Source organism: Lagopus leucura, unplaced genomic scaffold (assembly GCF_019238085.1).
Source record: "Lagopus leucura isolate 7727_CA_CO unplaced genomic scaffold, USGS_WTPT01 Super-Scaffold_100159, whole genome shotgun sequence".
NCBI classification, from domain to species: Eukaryota; Metazoa; Chordata; class Aves; order Galliformes; family Phasianidae; genus Lagopus; species Lagopus leucura.
The window spans coordinates 35114782-35136408 of NW_024962335.1; the positions used below are offsets into that span (position 1 = coordinate 35114782).

At 38.3% G+C, this 21627-nt stretch overlaps 1 protein-coding gene across 1 annotated transcript in view; it reads left to right on the forward strand.

Moving 5' to 3' along the window:
* FAR2 (fatty acyl-CoA reductase 2) overlaps nucleotides 1-21627 on the forward strand; it is a 134077-nt gene that overhangs the window by 29343 nt on the left and 83107 nt on the right. The window contains exons 2-3 of the mRNA XM_042890418.1: nucleotides 12792-12967; nucleotides 21124-21358. Coding sequence (XP_042746352.1) covers nucleotides 21170-21358 — 189 coding nt within the window. The 5' untranslated portion in view covers nucleotides 12792-12967; nucleotides 21124-21169. The remainder of the gene's footprint in view (nucleotides 1-12791; nucleotides 12968-21123; nucleotides 21359-21627) is intronic.

Below are 21627 nucleotides of genomic sequence, written 5' to 3' on the forward strand. Positions count from 1 at the left end.
AAAACATTTTTAAAAATAAAGAATCATAGAATTGCTTGGATTGGAAGGGACCTTAAAGATCATCTAGTTTGAACCCTGCTGCCATGGAAGGGAGAAGAGGGGATTGCCACTCACTAGAGCAAGGCTGCCTAGGGCCCCACCCAACCTGTCCTTGAACACCTTCAGGGATGGGGCATCCACAGTTTCTCTGGGCAGCCTGTTCCAGTGTCCCACCACCCTCTGAATAAAAAACTTCTTCCTAATATCTTCCCTCTTTTAGTTTAAAACCATTCTCCTTTGTGCTATCACTACATGTCCTTGTAAAAAGTTGGTCTCCTTCCTGTTTGTAAGCTTCTTCCTATTTCTGGAAGGCTGCAGTCAGGTTTCTCTTGGCCTTCTCTTTTCCAAACTGATCAAGCCCAGCTTCCTCAACCTTTCTTCACAGGAGAGCTGTTCTACCTCTTTACCACCTCCTCTTCTGGATCTGCTCCACAGCTTTGTTGTGTTGGGGCCCTAGGCTGGACGCAGTTCTTCAGATGGGGCCTCATGAGGGCAGAGTAGAGGAACAATCACCTCCCTCATCCTGAGGGCCTCCTCTCTTTTGATGCACCCCAGGATATAGTTAGCTTTCCGGACTGCAAGCATGCACTCCAGGCTCCTATCAAGCTTTTCATCCACCAGAACCCTATTTCTCTGCAAAGTTGCTTTGAATGAGTTCTCCCCATCTGTATGTATATCTGCCCCAACCCAAATGCAGCACCTTTGGGTATTGAATCTCATTAGGTTCACATGGATCACTTCTCAAGCTTGTCCAGTTTCCTTTGGATAGCATCTCTTCCTTTTGTTGTACCAACTGCACCACTCAACTTAGTGTCAACAGCGAACTTGCTGAGGATATACGCTCAATCCCACTCTATATATAATTAATAAAGATGTTGAAGAGCACCAGTTGCAAGAGTGACCTCTGGGGGAGATAAAACTTATCACCGGTCTCCAGCTGTTGACCACAGTCCTCTGTCTGTGACCGCTCAACCAATTCTTTATCCACTGAATAGTTCACCTTTCAAATCCACATATTTCCAATTTAGAGATAAGAACGTGGTGTGGGACCATGTCAGAAGCCTTGTGGAAGTCTAGGTAGATGACATCAGTCACAGAAAGCTACCAGATTGGTCAGGCACAATCTGCCTTGGTGAAGCTGTGCTGGCTGTGTTGCATCACTCCTCCTTTTGCACGTGCTTTAACACAGCCTCCAGGAGGATCTGCTGCATGATCTTCCCAGGAACAGATGTGAGGCTCTCTAGGTTGTAATTTCCCACATCTTCCTTTCTCATTCTTGAAAATGGGAGTAACAGAAAAAGGTTTTTTTTTTTTTCCTCCATTTCTACCTTCAGTACACATGTGAAAGTAGTTTGAAGTTATTCAGAAAATCTGCCAGGTATGTTTGTCCAACAAATTCTGATTTCAAAATGTAAGCTTTTCTGAATACTTGGCGAGTGTTCCTAGGTTCAGCTATGGATGAGAAGGCATGTCATGGGAAAGCTTGGGATCACCTCCTCTACAACACCTTCAACTAATAGCAACAGCCCCTCTGGGATCAGCACAATAACATCTGGCTTCTGAGCCTTGTGTATCAAGGAAAATACAATTGGACAACTTGTATTTTCTCTCTGTTGTCTCTTCCACCTTGCAGTTAATGAAATCTTGGTGTACCAAATGTCTGGGAGTACAGCTGCAGCTTTCTGGAGTAGGAAGAGATGCAGACACAATGTTATTTTAGATGCCTGGGTTTAACTAAATGTAATGCTCTCTAGCTGTGGCATCTTCACCAGCAGTACAGGTGAGGAAATCTTGTCTTGGGCTGTAATTAGGTTGAAACAGAATACCAATCTCTGTTATTACCTTCCTAAACTAAGTGTGGATTTAGGGAAAGAACAAGTAAGCACATAGTCTGTCCAGCTGTACTGATAATTTGTGCTATTTCAGTTTTGGAGTTAGAAGTAGTAGAGTATACAAGTCTCAGCCTCTACAGCTACAGAATTTCATAGCTAATATTGGAAAATCATGAGTCACAGTGTCACCCTGTTCCTGTTTTTCTCCCTCTGAAAAGATTCAAAGTGATAGGAGCCTACATGCTTAATGATGTCTTTTGAGCATATTAACTTTGCAGGATAGGCTCTCTAACTGGTCTTTGAAAAACTAGTCTGATTAGAAAATTGGTATTTCAAATGCCTAGGAAAATGTTGTTTTTCTGAAGACTCCTCAGAGACCAATGACTTGACTCTCTCAACCCCAAAGCTTTATTTAGTCCTCAACAACCTCTTGCCGCACTCACAGTCATCTCTCCTTTTCCTCTTCTCGCACTTTGTAGCCTTCTGCCCTCTATTCAGTTTCCCAAAATATATAGCTGGGATGCTGAACTTTCTACCTTGTTAACTCTTCCTTGTCCTCTACTTCTCACTGCAAATATGTTCCTTCTCCAGCTTGCTCTGGAGATCCTCCTTAATAAAGTATCAATTTAACTCCTGACTTTTTTTTTTTTCTCCAAAGGCTCCCTTTTTCACACTGAGTTCTCCCCACAGGATGTTGCCCTCAATCTCTGTCCAGAATATCTTCATTTTCTGCACTGCCATACCCACCTATCACACATTCACAGATCTTCCCATTGTCCTCTAGCTGGATTCTGAACAACAAGCCTGCATTCACAGTAACCGGAAAGTGCAAGTTAAGATTTTTCTTAGTAGGAAATATTTATTCTTCAAATAGAAGCTTTAAGGGAATCAAATCCTGTATGGTCACAGCTGGGCTCCTTCCACTATGCAGATGGGGGAAAAAGGACACTGGGCATTTGGAGATTTATGGGAAAAAATAATGAGTTTCATCTTTTATTAATATAATAACTAATAACAAAAAACCTATTCCTAAATTCAGAGATGTGAGAGGTTGCCCTTTCTGAAATAGTGTGGAGCTGATTCTACTGCCAGTTCTGGAAATTTTTGTCTTTTCTAATTTCAGATGTCTTCTCTGGACCTATTTTAAGCTGCAATTTGGGAACAAAAACAGAGTATGTTAACTCCTGCTTTGTTTGAATTCTTCTTGCACTTTTTCCTCTGGTTTCCTTCTGTTGCAGAGCACAGTCTGAACTCAGTTTCTGTCAGGTTGTTACTCAACAATCCTGCGGTCTTCAGCCACCCAGGTAGCTCTTTTCTGTTTCTCTATTTTTGCTAAGCAACAAAGAAGGAGGATTCATTTGTAGTTGGAGCAGCAGCCAGGAATTTCTTGCATGTTTTGTAGAAGTTTCTTCTTGACAATGTTGCTAATAAATCAATGGGAATGTACCCTGAAACAGATGTATCCGTATTCCAGCGTGGACTACTAAGCTCTGAACAGATCCTGTGGACGACTGAAATTCATGATAGCAGATCTTCTCTGCTTCATTTTCTCCTGTTTGATTTCTAGACATATCCTGGACTACATTTGTGCATCTTTGATCACATTCCTTAATTTCACACTGCCTAAATCAAAACTAACTACACCAATACTTCTATACCTTACAGGAATGTAGTGAGTTGCAAACTAGTTTGTTTGGGTTAGAAAAGAACAAAAGAGAGAAAAGCTTTTTAAAATTCCCGTGAATTTTAAAACGTGAAATAAAGGATTTCTATAAAGTTGTCCCTAAAACATGCAATGAATTTGATTTGAGTCAAGGTGCAGGATCTAGTTTAGAAGAGACCATTTTGTACTTGAAGGCCATACTGTGATGTTAAATTGATTGATAGAACATGCTGTAATAAATACAGAAACCTGTCTTGCACCTTCAGTCGTTCTGAAAGTAGATTGTAGTAGGTAGAAGTAGTATGTTCCTCTGTTCCTTAACTATGAAATTCCTGAGAAATATGTGGGAATGTCAGAGATTGAAAAGATGAATCTATGGAGTGACAGGAAATAATATTTGTGTAAGTTTCCTTCTAGTGCATGCTGTTGTAGTTCTTAATAAAGATGCATATTCTGCAATTTAATTCAATTAAAATCTTCTGGAGCCTACCTGGAAATTTACCTTTTATAATTTGTCACAATACCATTTCTCAGCAGTCATCGTTTGCTGAGAAATGAATAGTTCTGTGCCTGGAAGACTTCCTACTTGTGAATGTTGTATGTTTTCTAGTTTAACTTTATGAAGAGAAGAAAGACAAAAAAAAAAAAAATTGTTCACCATTGATGACCCAGAAAGCAACATTTCATTGAAACTCCTGTACAGCTGCCGCTGTCAATGCTCTACAGAAGCAGTAATTTCTCTGTGTTTATTTTAAAAATGGAATCTCATGGAGCTAAGGGAATGAGCAATCCAGGAAGATGGAAAGAGATCTACAGAAGAGCAGGGAGAAGTGTGGGGGCAGCAGAAGTGTGACTGCTGCTGGGAAGACAGAGAACAACAGGGAAAAGAAATAAATATTTCATGAACCAAACACAAAATATGCTTTTACTTACATTTTACTGCTCAAGATTTTTCCATAAAAATTCTATAAAATATTTTTCCATGAAAATTTTTTCCAGGGCTACTCAGGAAAAAGAACTTGCTGAACAATTGTTTTTTGCTAGTCTGTTGGTTTTTTGTTTGTTTGTTTGTCAAACATGCATTTTTAGTTTTTAGTTTAACCTCTCATTTTATATACATATAATCCATCTGAAATGTCCCTTGCAAAATTAATTTCCAGTCTTCTGTAGGTGAGAAAAAAAACTGATTCAGTTAGCAGTTAAAGGTCAGACTAGCAATTGTGTTGATATTATAACCTTTATAGGAAAGATTTCTTTACTTTCAAATCCCATTTGTTCTTTTTCCATCTCAGTAAAAGATCTTTTCTTTTTAACACACCTGCTAAATGAGGAGAAAATATGGTTCTTTGTTCCCGCTTCTCAGTGAGAAGCCCAAGTGGAACTGGGGAGAAAACCTTTCTCACATGTCCTGAGCCTCAAAGTGTTTTTCATAGTTGAACCCTGGAATTTGTTGCCAGGAAGTTCTCCTTTGTTACCTGATTTGCTTTTTCTTTCTCATGTCATGGCTCTTTTTGGGCCAGTAGAGTGGTATAATATGGTCACCCTATTCATGCATCTGAAGAACCTAAGAGTTAAGGGCCAACAGTATTACTTCTGCATATATTCCATGAGGAGAGAGAGCAGTATTCCACAAGGAGATCAAACCTCTTTCCATCAAATTGTGCTCTTTAATTTGGGGAAGGAGCAGGGAGAAGTGTCTGGCTGACATTGAGGGAGCAAGTAAAGCGTTAGGTACAGTGGCCAAAATAAGGAGGAGCACTGGCTGTGAGTGTAAAGGAGCCATCACCCTTCCCAGATTTCTGTGGAAACTTGCATGGAAATGTGACTGGAGCAGTCAGAGGACACTTTAGGTTATCATTTGAATAAAATGGCACACCAGAAGGATGTAAATAGCTACTCAGGGTGAAAGGGGCAGAACAAGCCAAGTCACAGGCCATAGCTTTCAGATAGTGAAGGCAAAGGCTTTTTCTTTCTGAATCAGTCTTCGTGCTGAAACGCTCCCTTATCTGAGTCATTCAGTAGTTATTTGGAGGCTTTCTTGATGTTGGGAAGATAAGAATATTTCATTTGGGTTTTCATAAGCCTATCATTAAGCTGTCAGTGCTTAGTGAAAAGGAATTGTTTCCTGGGGAACAGGTTGAGACAGGAGACTAAGACATCTCAGGAAAGTTTCTCTGACCAAAATAGTCATTAGGCTCCATGGAAATCTGTTGCCCAAAACCACAATTTGTTTTACTGAGAAACTAGATGTTTGCTTAAAGTATTATTTGCTTAAAGAAAAAATATATAGAGAAGTTGCATAACTTCATAAAACAGAAAGAGACAAGAGGGAGTTTCTAGGTGTCCCCTGGTCTGTAGTCCACTTATTTTCTTGGGGTATCTCTTAATTTATCTACAAGATTAAGGGAAACTGTGCTGAAAGCCTTGCTGCAGCCAAGGCAGAAGACACCTGTTGTTCTTTGTTCATGAGACTGATCATCTCCATACGGAAGGTGATCTGTTTGATCAGGCATGATTTGCTGGTGGTTGGCTCTTTCCAGTCACCTTCCTTCTCTTTATGTGCCTGCAAACAGCTTCCAAAAGTGTTTGTTTCATTGTCTTCCTGGCCACTGAGGTTAAACTGACTGGACTGCACTTCCTTGTATCCTTTTTGCCCATCCTGAAGGTGATCTTGACATTTGCCTTTTTACTGTCCACGTGTAATGGAAGTGCTAAGTCATAGCTTAAACTAGTGACTGAGCATGGGTAGGAAGGCGGGGCCAACCCAGGATATGAACAGAAGGGGTGGAGCCAGGATAGGATCTATCCCTTCCCAGACCTCATTTAAGGGATGTCAGTGGAGGCAAGGGTATGTCTCTGGAGATCCTTGCATAACTTGCATACAATTCTGAGGGTAAGCAGCTTCTTTCCCTATTTTTGTGCCCACTGAATTTTGAATGTTTCCTGTTGTGTTTGATCAAATCCTCACAGACGGCAGCCATCATGTTATGCAATGACTACACTTTCAGTATTTGTTACCTTCCCCAAATTCTAGGCTGTCAGTGTGCGTAATCCATCCAAAACATTGGACTGCTTTCTCATTGATGGCATCAATGAACTTGATTCAGCCCTCTCGGAGGTATCCATCCAGTCTCATGGAGCTGTGTAGTTCTGTGGTGCTTGTATCCCTTACGCCATCTTCCTCCAACAGGGATGATACTTTGTTCCCTTAGACACTGTAGTGGGAGACGGGCAGGACTGGCACCTGGAATGCCTGAAAGCAGAATTTGCAAGTTAAGACTGTAAATTTATATTTTCTGTGGTCTTAACAGAAATTTTGAATGTTTCCTCTACTGAAGTTATAATTTGCTATCCAAGCATCTACATATCATCATTAGGACTTTAATAATTAACAAGAAATAAACAAATTAAAAAAAAATTCTCTGTTCCAATTCACTAGAGTTTGATATTTTCTGCAAATAACCTCAGTTATTCTCCTCAAACTGGACAAGATTTGTTGTTACGTCCTCACATTTTTTGAAACGTTGCCATTACACTGGAATGCAATATGGAGGCCATGTAAACAAAAATGGAAAAGAGAGTGGAAAATAAGAAAATGAGAAAGAAAGAAAATTAAATAAAGAGACTTTCTCTAGTATATTGTCTAAAAATGTGCAATATAAAATATATTTTAAATATAGGAACATATGAATTTGATCTGAAGAACCTTATAAAATGGAGAATTTTATCTGAACTTTAACTTGCAGGAAACCTTAATTGGATTTAAAGGCCTTCTGAAGCTTTTTATTTCCAAAGTAAAGACTTTTTATCCTAATCTCCTGGAGAAGTGCCTGGGCAACTGAAAACAAGAAGCAAAGCAGAGATGAACCTAAGCTAATTTTCATCTGTTTAGGCAAAGTCATAATGATGCCCTCCCATGAGGAAAGGTCATGATGCTGTCTGTGTCTCATTTCTCTGTGGTAGCAGTCAGCAAACTAGAAAGTTTTAAGGAAAGCATAACTAAAAGATTTGGTTGGGAAAGATATATGAAGAAAAATTTCTTAGCAGAACATGTATGAAGTGGTGATATGAGATGAAATGAGGAGGAGGAGAAATAAATAGGGATGATTTAAAATGTAGCATTTCATTCCCTCAGGGAATTCTGCAAACTTCACTGCTTATACTGGTTATGAATTAAAAAAAACAAACATAATCTTGTTGCAGAAGGAAGAGTTATGAAAAATGTTCATTTTTAAAAGAATAGTTTTTTTGTTTTGTTTTTAAAAGACAAATTTGACATTGTGAAATCATCTTCCAGTGCTTTTGGTGAGCGCTGAGAAGGACAGTTCAGAATTGCCCTTGCTGTGAGCTGGGGTCAGTGCCTGAGCACTTCTGTCCTAGTTAATCACACTAATGTCTCTTCCTGTGCATCAAAAGAAATCTAGCAGAGTTGAAGTCCCAGCATTTACCAGGATTATTAGCATGAGTGTGTGTCTCTTAGGAGATACAGTCTATCGAGAGACCCAAGTGACAGTGGTAATGGAAGTGCAAAGTGCTTAAGCTGTAGCTGTCATTTAGCATCATGGCAATAAAAGTGGTTGCAGAACAATGTCAAAATATACAAGATATAACCAGATAATCTCAGTTGATTCTAAATGACCATGACTCCAAGAAAAACATCGTTTCAGAATTTTTGCTGGGGGGAAAAAAGCTTAATTATTTACATAAAATAAGCAAAAATATGTTGGTAAACTATGGCAAAAAAATGAGTAAAAATAACAAGTCATCTCCAAACTGGCTTTCTGAAGTAAATGTAGCTTCAGAAAAGTTATTGTTTCATCTGTGTTATGACATGTTGTAGTATTTGCGTTTGATATATAAAAAGCTGAGGAAGCTGTGTGTGTAGATAGAAGAAGAAATGTGAAACAGTTCGCTAAAGCTTACTGAGATTGGGTTTTCTAAAGAGAGAAGCAGAGCATTTATGCAGCACTATAAAGTTCAGATTTAATTTGGGTAAGTTGTAAGGATCTCCACTGGAGTGTGTGCGTTCCATTCAGCCATCAGCTGTCACCCTGCAATTAATACTCCTGTGAAAGGAATATTTATTAATTTGGGGTAGTACTTCGTTGGAATGACATTTTTATAATTTTGATAGAGAAGAGGCCTTCAAAGTAGCTTGTATGAATTTCCCTCTTCATTGGCGGTCTCTAAAACACGTGCTCTATGAGTCACAATAACAGAAAACAATTACTCCTGGCTTACTCCTGGTATCGTATTGCAAATATATCAAATTGGCATTTGATTATTATTTTCTTTAGCCTATGGACTAAAATGATTCCTAACATGAGATGTTATGATGGATGCTTAACAATGAACTGCCTGTAGATTAGAATTTGTCCTTCAATATACAGTAGACCAATGTCCAGCCAAGTTTAGAGTACCCCATAGGAAGCATGACCCCTTCCTTGATCTCTGAGCAACATCATCCTGCTCTGCACCACTGAGTAGCACAAACAGAAGATCCTGAGTAAAGACTTGGCCATTTGTCTTTTTTGAGGTTGTTCATGCCTTTCTTCCATCTGGGTTTGCACTGTTCTTGGTTTTGTTACTGGGCTGATTGGTTTTGCATTAAGATGGAGAACAGAAAGGAACTGCAGCCTGAAATCTCTTCTGCTTGATATGGAAAGTCTTCATGGATAAGAACATGAAAGCATTGTATTAGGTTATTTCAGTGAAAATGATGATATATTGAACTCTGGAATAAAGGGGCTCTTTTTCTTAGGCATTAGGAAAAGAGAACTAAATTGTCTTAATAGATTGTGTTCTGTGCATAGCAGTTCTGCTTGTAGACAGAAACTTGAAATATAATATTGTTTTCTGATAAATGACTAATCTTTCCATTCGTTTGCAAATTAACAAAAAATGTTAAACCTGTCATGCAAAGAATAGGGTATACCTTCTAGAAAGGGCTGTCAAATAAAAAATCAGTCATGTTGCCTCATCCTGGCTGTTATGTTGACTTGTCTGTAGCTGTTGCAGTTCTCCCATTATATGGTATGCTCTGATTGAGTGTGTCCAATGCGTCTTGGAGACATTTCAATTCATAGTAAGTAATGGCTTTTCTGCTTCCTGCAAACGTTATGGCAAATAAGAGGAGAGATTGGCTGGTCTCAGTTCTCTGATATTTCCCCATGTTGCTGGAGAGTTTGGCTGACTTTCCTGACTTGACTAATTGCATGTAGATAAGCTTCTCCTGATTATTTTTTTTTTTCCAGGTAAGCCATTTTTCTACATACTTCCTCAGTATGTGATGCCAGACCTTCTATTCCTTGATGGACTGAGATGTTCCCTCCTAGTGATCCTCCGCTGTTACTTCTGTTTTCATCTCCTCTGCTGAGTCTGTCTCAAAGAAGTGGCAAGTTAAGGCTGATGGTGACTACTAGGGTTTTTGAGTTATTCCTTCTTCCTTGGTGGCCATGGAGGATCTGTTCCTATTATAAGCTTCCCAGTTCAGAAGACAACACTGCAGGTTGGACTGAAGTATAAGAAAGGAGAAAGAAAAGGATGGCTTTGAAAAGGAATTTCAGAGCATTGGCAAAGCAGCCACAGGGAGACTGCGAGATGGCTTGAAATTCTTGATTTGAGACTTAATGCAAATACCAGGGAAAGTTGCTTGTTACTGCTAGAACTGCTAAATTCTGAAATGGGGGGTATCTCAATAAAAAAAAGGTAGATGAAATGGTCCTGCCAAGATGCTGGAGATTCAGTGGAAAGGATTTGGCAGTAATATAGGATAAGCAAATTCTTGCTTTTCCCGCCTTGCTTTTTGCCTCTGCTTCTCCATCCAATTGCTGTCTAACATCACCCTCAGTGGTGTTAGCACAGATCTTTGTCAAGGTGCTTTGTAAACGAGTTCAACTCACAACTTGAGCCACAAGAGTCTGGCCTGAAAAAGTTGAAAGGGCAAGTTTTTTTTCTAAAAAATAAATTAGTCCTGAAGCTGTTGCCAAAATCTCTGCATTCAGCTGTGGCATGATACCAGGAATTCAAGAAGATTAGTGATTATTTTCTCCCGTGAAAAGTAGTGTGTTGGTTGTTTTTGTCTTTGGTTAGAACTGAAAAATGTTGCAATTAGGGTTTATAATGGGCTCAAAATATGCTTCACGGTTAAACTTCATGTCTTGCAAATTTAAAAGAATCAATTTGCTATTAAAAAAAATAATAATTCCTATGATGTAAAATTGATCTAAGAGGTCAGATATGACCAGAGATCATCTCTGTGCTGTGTAGAGGTTAGTGGCTCTAATACCTTTTGTGGAGCTGTTGACACCTGGGTAACTGTCAAGAGTTTGTCACTCTCCATCCCGCAGCCAGCTGGAGGAGTGGCACTGCAAAAGTGTTTTTATTTGTTTTCTCTTCCAGTTCATCATTTGTCTTTTAGTTCAGTTTTCTCTTACCAGTTTTCATTTTCATAATTTCTGATGATGGTCTGTTTGTTCTGTGAAATACTTAATTTCCCTCAGTCCTTGTAAATCCTGGTGTTCTAACATGAATTTGGATCCTGGAGCTTTCTAAACTTCTTAAAAACAAACAAACAAAAACCCACTGAAGAAAGCCTGACTGATTTGTAAAAAGCGGGTCATCCACTCTTTAGAAATGTTTTTTTGTGCTACTTTAGTTTTGAGTACAAAATATTACCAGATTGCATTCAGTCTTTTCAGTCTCTCAACTTATATGTGAAATGCCTTGATGATGGTAGCCTCTTTATGGTATGTTATTAAGAGAAGTTGTTGCAGAAAGTAATTTTTTTCAGCATTTATGTGTTTTGAGCTGAGGACAGAGCCTGCGTGGAACTTAAGTGCATACTGAAGATCTGGAGCCTAATAGAACTGACTTAAAATACAGGTTTTTTGTGTTTTTCTTGGTACAAATTAATTAACAAAAGTCTGTTGAGCATGTTCTGAATCTCAAAATTAAAGTACGTGAGATAGAGAGATGTAATATAGGATGAGCCTGCTGTGGGTGTTTTAATGCAATGAAACTATAACAAGTACATCACATTTCAGTTTCTGAATTACTAAAGCTTACTTGACATTTATAACCTGCCAGCTTTGTCTCCAAGATCACATCGCTATATAAAAGTCAAAAAGTGCATAATTTCCTGGAAAATACAATAAGAAATTCTATAAATAGGAAATGAATCGTAATTCATTTTTTTTTCTTGAATTATATGGATAAATCCTTCCATTTAGAATGCTCCTTAGTGGCACACTGTTTCTTTTGAGATATTTGATCAAATGTTAATGCTTCGATAGTCTATTTTATCTTGGAACTATTTTACCTTGGAACATAATTTCTGATCTTTATAAGAGAGGAAAAAGTTCCTAAAACAAAAAGAAATGAAGAAGTCACCAACACTCTGTACTTGTTGTAAGCTTGTGTTGTACTTATGTAAGCTTGAGATCACTTGTGCGCAGTAGCACAGCATCTACTGCAGCATTTTATATTTTCGAAATGCAAGGAATTTGTGAATTCCAGTTATTTTGAGATTTTGCAACTCTGGTATGTTTTCTTGCTAGCTTTCTAAAACATGATTAGCTACATCTATGTTAGGAGAAGAGTGCTGAGGGAAAGCTGCTGCTTTGGGATGGAAGCTCTAAGGCCGAGCACATAGGTAGATGAGGCATTGCAGAAAAAAATCTAGGAGCATGTCTGACTTCATCTGAAATATGGTGCGTGTCTTCGTTCATGTATTCCTGTAACTCTCTGTACCACACAAAGATTTACTAGTATAATGTTCACAGCTTAGAGTGGTGTAGTCAGGACAGAGGAACGTTAATTAGCTCAGGAACCTAGAAACCTTGATTGCAAGCACTTTCCTGCTTGAGGGATGAGGACTCCTGATGAGCCTGAGGCTGGCTCTACTTTTCCACAGGGATATGAATCTCATGTGCCATGGGAAGTTAACACATAGATGTAGTTTTCCACATGTATTTTTTTATCAGATAAATAAGATTCTAACTGTTAGCCATTGAAAAGATAACAAAACAAAAGAATAAATTTTATTTAGAGCAGGAGGATATGAATTTCGAATGGAGAGCTTAAGGAGCAAAAGGTGTCTTGTGATGCAGGAAAGTACATACACTAAATCAAACCTGGTACTGATTGCAACAGGTTTCTTCAAGTGTTTTTAAAATAAGCTTAAAATGTTCTTGAACATTTAGAAGATCTGGAACCATATTATCCTTGAATTAATTATTTTCCATTGCATTTCACAGAATCAGAGGAGTTGAAAGAGACCTCTGGAGATCAGCTTGTCCAACCTCCTGCTGAGGCAGATTCCCTAGAGTGCCTTGCACAGTTTCTGAAAGTGTCCAGGCGGATTTTGAATTCTTCCAGAGAAGACTGCACAACCTCTCTGGGCAGCTTGTTCCAGTGTTCTGTCACCCTCAAAGTAAATATTTTTTTCTCTCATGTTCAGATGAAACTTCTTGTGATACAGTTTGTGCCTATTGTCTCTTGTCCTGTCACTGGGCACTACCGAAAAGAGCCTGGCCCTATCCACTTGACTTCCACCATGTAGGTATTCAAAGCACAGAGGAAGTCTAAGATGTCTAAGTGCAGACTGACCATTGTCCTTATGTCCTTATGTTTTATTCAGTACTGAATTTCTTGAACTTTTCTAAATGTGCCTTGTCATCTCTCATCAGCTTCTCATCTAAATGTTGGAGAACAGGAGCGTAGAAGTCAGTCCCTGTATATGGAAAAGAAGAAAAAAATTTCTCCGTGACCGTATATGCTAACCAAAAAACATCATCTCATTGCATTTTCTTGTCTTCATTTTGAAGAAATGTATTTGAAAGCCTCGTGGCACTCTAGAGCTCTCTGCTGCCTCATTATTCAGTTTCTGATGTTCTGAGCAGAGCTCCTTAATGCAGCTTTTAGTAACTCCAAGGGATTCTCTTTAGTTTTCACTTCCTGCACTTTCTCCTTTATCTGAAGAGTAAATGTTTGTGATTCTTCAAGAACTGTGGGGAGAGAAATCTACAGAACGCACTGCTGATCTTTTACAGAAACCAGGTCATTAAATTTAAGGAGTGCATTTGCCTTACAGTCTGTGAGAAAATCTGGTTTGCAAAATATTTTGATCTTTTAGTTTGATTTCTTCAATGTGTCATTATCAGTGCCTTCCTGGAATCCATATTTTGAATAGTATATGAAATGAACAACTGTATGGTAAAAAAAAGTAAAATAACTGTAGATAAGCGCAAAAAATCTTCAGATGGAAACAGATCACTTTTTCTTTATTTCTTTTCCTTTTTTAAAAAATTCTTATTTACATATGCATATGATACTAATGAAATTATAGTATCACAGCAATTATTTTGATGAAAGCTGTGTTACATACATTGTTCTGAAGGTAACGTCTCCTGTTTATTTCCATGGAAATGACAACAGCTGCAAAGAGCACAATAACACTGTTTGATAGAGCATATTCTCAGCTACAAAACACTATTTTTCAACATAGTCACCACCAGTGACTATGCATTTTTGCTGACAGTGAACAAAAGCCTGCTTGCTGCTTTCATAAAAATCTGCACCAGTGAAAGTGACTCATTTTTGTTGTTACCACTGCAGAAATTCACCTCCCACCACCTAATTGTGCTCACATCAACTGCTTGGTCCCTGTAAACATTCAGCAAGCATCACTGAATGTCTGTGGATGCCATTTTTTCTCCATGGAAGAATTCAGTTCCACACCTTTTTTTCATATGCACTTCCATGTCAGATTCGATTTTGTCAGACAGCCCCCCCGCTGCCATCTGTTGCACAGCAACAACGTGTAACAGAATATTGGTGTGTTTTACATTCTACATTATCTTTCTGTTGCCTTTCCTCACTCTCTCTCCAGAAGCAGGCAAGCTCCATTCTGGTGTCTCCTCTGCCCTTCTCACACTGCACACGAGTGAAAGGCTGGCTAGTTTGTCCTTGCTTTGGGTTCTGTGTGTTTCTATAGGGAAAATAAGATGCTTGTCAGCTAGTAGCATTTCTTCCATGAAAATAACAGCAGCATCCTGCCTTGCCTGGAAACAGTTGCAGCTCTGCTGAAGTAGCTGCCTCAGTATGGGCATGTATGCTGTCTGTCTGAGGTTGTTTTAGTGCCCAGGACTGTGGCAGCAAAGGTGTCTTGCACTGTAGCTGTGATTCAGACAGTTCCACAATTTCTCCTCCCGTGCTGAGGCAGGATCTGCTGCAAAGCTTGTCACTGAACACCAGTTTTCTGGCTTGCCAGCTTAATGCTGTGCATTGAGGGGTGTAAACTTTATGGACTCCTTTGGTTGTGTTTTTTTCATGTTCTCAAAGGTCCTGATCCTGCCTTGCTGCCTGAGAACCTTCACTTGACAGGAGAGTTTTGTGTATAAGAGGAACAGATGCTTTCTGTCTGATTTCAGTAGCTGGACGGAATAAACAGGACCAGTTCTCTTGTCTGGTGGATTGCAAGGTGCCATCAAATGCTGTAAGCATGGGCAATAGAGAGGAGTGAGAGAAGCAAGAAATTAAAAAAAAAAAAATTTGTTTATCCTAATGAGTTTCGGTGCACCAGTGAGGTTAAAGATGTGCAAATGAAACTCTGGTACTTGTCTTTCATGTTTCATTATGGAAAGATCATTTGATTATGCTATCTTTAGTTTTGAAAACAGATAGGTATATACTGTATTATGAAATCATTAGTATAGGCTCTCATGTTTATCTAGTTATGCTTTTATGAAGACTGTTACTGGAGGAATCAATAGGTTGGAATGATGCCTTGTTTCAGATAGGACTTTGCTCTGTAGGACTTGGTGTGCAGATGTTCAACTCATTATTATTTCTGTTGCTTCTGTGCACACACACTCCTTGAACTGTATTGATTTGCTTCATGCAATTTTTGTGTATGCATTAATGTTGGAAAAAAACTGTTGTCCAAATATCTACCTCCACTGACCACCAAAGTTAAAAGGTCAGGTTGTAACCACTACACTTAGGATGATTTATTTGCTGATGATTAGCTAACAAGAAGCTATACATAGATTTAAGGCAAAGCACCCGCATTAGAAAGAATTAGTTTTATTGTGATGATGCGTTTAGTTTGTGGAATCTCTGTTACACTTCCTGAGAGGGAAAAAAAGCAGTTACATGGAGATACGGTGTTCAGACATCGCTAGTATTGAGTCCATTTTAAGCTCATAAAGCAGTAGTAGGTTGAGGAAGCAAGCTTATGAGATTGAAATATTCTGTAACCACTTTATACTGATGCTTCTGACCTCAGCTGTATAAGTTTGCTGAAATAACAGAAGAATCTTCATTTCTCTGCATGCTTCAGAATAGAAATCAGAAATCCACTAGAATCCTAATTAAAGAAAACTATCGTATATGTGATTGGACATTTGCATCCAAGATTATCAATTTATATTTAGAAATGGCTAAATATTTCTTTTGTCTTAAGGAAATCTTGCTGTCTACATTTGTATTTAAAGCTGGTTCATTATATCTTATATCATGTTTTAAAAAAAAATCATATGGATATTCTGACCCTCTTGTTTACAGAAATTACATCCCTAGGCAAAGTTGTGAAAGTGCATCAGGTATAAGAAAACTCATCTAGACTAGACTAAGTAGAAAGAGATGCCAGAGAGAACATTTGTGGATCTAGACATGTTAATACACCTTCAGTCCTTTACGCTTGCACTGAACTAGATCTCTCTCCTTTTTTTTCTTTCCTTTTTGTTTTGTGCTCTTAAATTGAAATGGCAAATATCTCAATAGATCAGCTTTTGAAATCACCACTGTCCCAGCTGAGTAGGGTATAGAAATCTTAGCAACTGTGCAAACTGCAGTGAGACATTAACTTGCCCTGATGTACTCATCCCTCACTGCTTGTGCTTCATTTTACCATCTCTTGTTGACATCCTGCAGTCACGGACCTGCTTTGGGCAGTAGTAGTAACAGCAGCGAGGAAGGTTCAGATATGCATTCATCTTCCCTTTGCTGTGGCTTTGGTAACGGTCTAACTTCTGGCATTACACCATTGTAAGATGAATGCAGATTTGGCATCAAAGTATGTGGAATGTGGGGACAGTGTATTAGTTTTCTTAAATATCAGCTCTGTTTCATCTGCTTGGGGGAAAAAAAATTTTGCTTTATGCTTCTGATGAGGATGTGTGGGTTTTCTTTTGCAGGGCCAAAGTATTGGTTTGGTAGGACTCCCACTTTTTGTATTGCTCACTTGTGCTTTGGCATATGCCCCTAACACAAGACCATGGCTTTGTTTGTAATGCAGTGCTGTAGATTATCTTTTATGTCTGATCTGGAGAGAACAGTCACGGGCATCTGTATCAGAGCTTTACTCTTAAAGCAGCTTTTGTACTTGTGTCAGTAGAGATGCTCGGCATGATTCCTGACTGAATGTCCAAAAGGTGGCTTTTTTTCAGAATACAATTGGAGATGAGTCAGCAGCAGTGAAATGTGGACTGCTTTAAAGATGTTGTGTTCAGTAATTCACATGACACACCAGTGATTATTTTCCTGCCCAGATTAGCACCTGAACTGTTAAAAGTTGTCTGTAATTGAACATTAGAATTGGACTTCAGGAAGTCTGTGTGTGGGCTTTTCTTTTTTTCAGTGGCTTTGTCATCTCCATCCAGTTTATGAAAAAATAGGAATTCCAGGCTCTGAAATAGTCTTTCTCTTCCTTCAGCTCCATAGGGCTCAGCCCGCTGGAACTCCTGATCATTGTTCAGTCTTATGACAGTTTTCTCTTAGCAGATGCTTAATTCCTATTTGCTTAAGTGGTTGGGGCATTGATAATACTTGGTTTTGAATTATTATTTTTTTTTCCCCGGAAATGAAGTTTGAGCTTCTACAGAAAACATAGGTTTTCTTTATTTGATTAATTAAAAAAAAAAAAAAAAACTCATCAAAAAGGAATGTATACGGTTCTTTGTACTTCAAAATAGATATCTAAATGTTCAGCAGGCGTTACTTGAATCACGTCTTTTAACGTGAAAATCCTCAAATTTCTGAAGATTTTTGTTACTTCTGCATTTTCTTCATAAAGACCAGACAATATCCATTAAATTAGAAAAGAACAAATTCCGTTATGAAATCACTTTTTAAAATACATTTTTAAAAATCTGAAAAAATAAAATTAGACAATATTCCCGTAGTTGAAAGGAAAACGTAGCAGTTTCTGTAATGGAATATCCTGAATATAACCTGGAATCTGCTCTTGAATTTGGGAACTATTAATAACCTTTTAAAATTTGTTAGGAATGTGGAAATTCAGGGATCTGTCTGAACACAGTGATTTTGCAGCATTTTTCCTTTTATTTGTCATGATCACAAAACATCAATTTGATTCAAGCAGATAAACATATGTACAATTCTCTTTGAAGATCAATAGCATGGAGTCAACTGGGTGCAAGATTATTGTATTTTTTCTAAATTTAGCTGAAGAAAGAGAAAAAGAAGTGGAGGATACATAAATCTGATCCCATGATAAGCAAATACCATGACATTTCTCATGTCTTTTTGCTGTGGATGAAGCCCAGAGCAACCTAACCCCACACTGAAACTGGCTCTGCTAAATATATGCTGCTTGACTTCAACTGTTTTATTATTATAGAAAACAGAAAGTGTATGATTTCTTACTTTTTCTTCTAACCCTGGAGGATTAGGCAATAATGAAGAGAAAGAGCAGATTGCTTTAGAAATGCATTTTGATGATGTTTGGTACTTCCATTGCCACCGCATCAAAATTATTTTGAAGATTTTTTTCCTGCATTTTTGAAGAGAAACATTTGAGATGGTCTTAAATTACAAGAGGATTGCAAGAAACACTTAAGGAAATCTGGCTGCAGATGTGATTTTAGGGACATTTTAAAGTAGTGTTATTTTTTTTTCTTCTATTATTCTTCTAGAAGGCACCTAGTGTCTGGCCAATACAAATAGAACCCCACTTGGATAACTCAGAGAACACAAATGAAACAACAAAATAAGTTTATTTTCATATTCAGAACTCTAAGCAACTATTTCAGCAGGAGCCTGCAATCATAATGCATAGCAGTGACATATTGTAATAGAATTTGCAAATGTTCTAAACTACTGAAGATTGGAAAAAAGTAACTACTGCTAAATATTGTGGTAATCCTCAAGTCTGCCATGCAGAGTAATTCATAAATGTACCATTTTTGTCTAGCAGAATATTAGGTGAAGCTAAGTGGGATGTGATCTTCTGAAAGTCAGTTCAAATCAAGAATCTGCTAACTGGGGATGGTCTAAATGCTTCTAAATGTTTCCTTATATTCAGAAGATTTCTTATGGCTTCTAGTGACTGAGGACTTCTGCCATTAATATGTCTGCTTTGCCAGGCACCTATCGTACTCTTAAGCATTTTGTCATCTTCATCTTCATCTTCATTCAGCTGAACTAACACATAGTCTTTCACACACTTCTAGGTTCTGCAAATTTGTCTTACAGCATTACTCAGTTTTCCCCAATCAGAATAAGATGTGACATTTTATTATAAATTAATTAAGTATCTAATAGTTTAACCTGTTTGTCCAAATTCCCAAGTGACCAGGTCTTAGATAAGAGCAGGTTTATAATAGGCCTGGACAAGCCTGCTAGATTCATTTAAGCTGTGATGTAGGTCATATCTGAAAGTAGGCTAATACCTGAATTCACAGAGCCAGAATACTCACAGATATTAATTTTGTAAAATAGTGTCCTTCAGATGTTTTTCTGCTTGACCTACTTTCTCAAATTATATGATACACTTGATGATTTGTTACAGATTTCTTTCAAAATAAATTTGGGTGTTTCGTTTGATGATAAGTGCTGCAGTTCCTGATGGCACTGAGATCTTTCTCACATGTATCTTGCGGTTTGTATCCCTCGTTGATGTGCCTGGACTGTAGTCCATTGGAAATACGCACTTAGTGTTTCCATGTAGCAGTACAGTTACTGTGAATACTGGCAGGGTGGTCAGATCTGGGTAGATGCATCAGATAACGGATGATAATAATAGTAGATAATGACTGTAAGTACCAAAGCCTCTGATTCATTTTTCACTGTCAGGAGTGATAATGCCTTTGAGATCACAGTCCATTTAAGCATCTTCCTGAGCTGTTGCACTGAACAATGTACACCTTGCAGGGGTTCTTCTACGGACAGTTCTGTTCAAGTCCAGGTTGGAAGGGGCTTTCGACAACCTGGTCTGGTGGGAGGTACCCTTGCCTATAGCAGGGGGGTTGGAACTAGATTGTCTTGAAGGTCTCCACCAACCCAAACAATTCTATGACTTCATGATTCTGTTCTATAAGTTAGTCTGTTTTACTGTCTTTACGTGTTTTCCTTTCTCTCAGAAAGGCAGAAGAGTTGATAACAAGGAATCTTAGCAGAAAGCAAAAATGCAACAAATGATAAATTTCTGTTTCTGCGTATTTGAAAGGATTTGAGGGGGAGCTGGATATTTTCATGGCTTTTGAGCACTTGAGCTCTTTTTGTTTCTGTTTCAAAAATTGTAGGTTTAGTAGGTTTGTTTCAAAGGAATTTTTTAATATTTTTTCAATTTATTTGTATTTTATGTGAACCTTTCCCTTGTAATTGAAGCATCTTGGGCATGCTGTCAATTCTGCAGCACTTCAAAGATGTGTGGGGTGGTTCCACCTGTTAGCCCTACAGAGAGAGGGTTCCTCTAGCAAGTCTAATTTCAGCCTCATTCGTCATTTTATAGCTTTCAGAATGGCTGGGGACATGTTGGCCTGAAAATATTGTATCTAAATAAAATATTTAACTGGGACACTTCATGTGGGAGTCTAGTCATGCCAGCTCCCTTGTGGAAAGGGCGAAGGATCTCCAGAGGTAATTTCAAGCAACCTAAACTCTTTGTGGATTATCAAGAAACATGACATCTGTGCTCCTTAGAGTTACATGGGATTAATTTTGGCCTTAACATCCAACAAAAGAAGTGGTGACCTACACATAGTTCTGCAGTCTTGCAGGGCAAGTAATTGTGCTGTATATTCCAAGAAAAAGAGTTTTTACCATGGATATATTCCAAGCCAAGACCACTGAAAAGAACTGAGGATGTTGGAAAGCGATGGCTGGCAAAAAATTGGCACAGTGGAGTAGCAGTGAAAGAACAGCATTAGAGCTCACATTAGTTGAAAGGAGATCTGTTTCTGTTTTGTCCTGTAAGGATAGTGCATATATTTGGCTTCCATTTCGTAACGTGTAAGTGCTCTTCAACATTGTAGTTAAGCATCTCCTGCTAGAAGTCTTGACCACAACAAGCCATGTTTGAACTTGTGAACTCTGAGTGCAACTGCAGTGTAATATAAAGGCTGAACTTAAGATCTGTAAATTTGCCAGATTAATCTTTTGTGTGTGTGTATTCTGTTCATGACAACATCTTGAAAAAGAAAACTGATTTTAAAATTACCTTTGACTGATCTAAGATGAGTTGCTATAGCTGACAAACTGGAACAAGTTCTTGCACTGTAGTTCCTTAATGACTTAGCGGTTTAATCTGGAAAGCCTTAAAACCTTGTTTCTGTATCTTCTCAGGTACCTCCTGCAGGAAGCTAAAGGAAGAACAGAATTAGGAAGCACCATGTCTTCAGTCTCAGCTTATTACAATGGAAAGACTGTACTTATCACAGGAGCTACAGGTTTCATGGGCAAAGTGCTGGTGGAAAAGCTTCTGCGCTCCAGCCCTGACGTAAAAGCAGTTTATATACTTGTAAGACCAAAAGCTGGACAGTCAATGCAAGAGAGAGTGGCCAACATGTTGAAATGCAAGGTAAGCTTCTATATTGTATTCAATAACTTAGTCTGAAATTAATTTAAGCTGAGTAAAGCAGGTGTGCATTCTACTGAAGAACAAATACCATCTTCTACTGTAACCTGTGTATATTTTTGTTGTGTCTGAAAAAAACGTAAACATTGTGCACAAATGAACCTACATCTGTCTCAGTCTGATAGTTGATGCAGGATTTTACACTGTAGTGATGTAATTCTTTTTCTTCCTTTTTCTGCATTACTGTCTGTTGAGAATGATGTTTTTCAAAA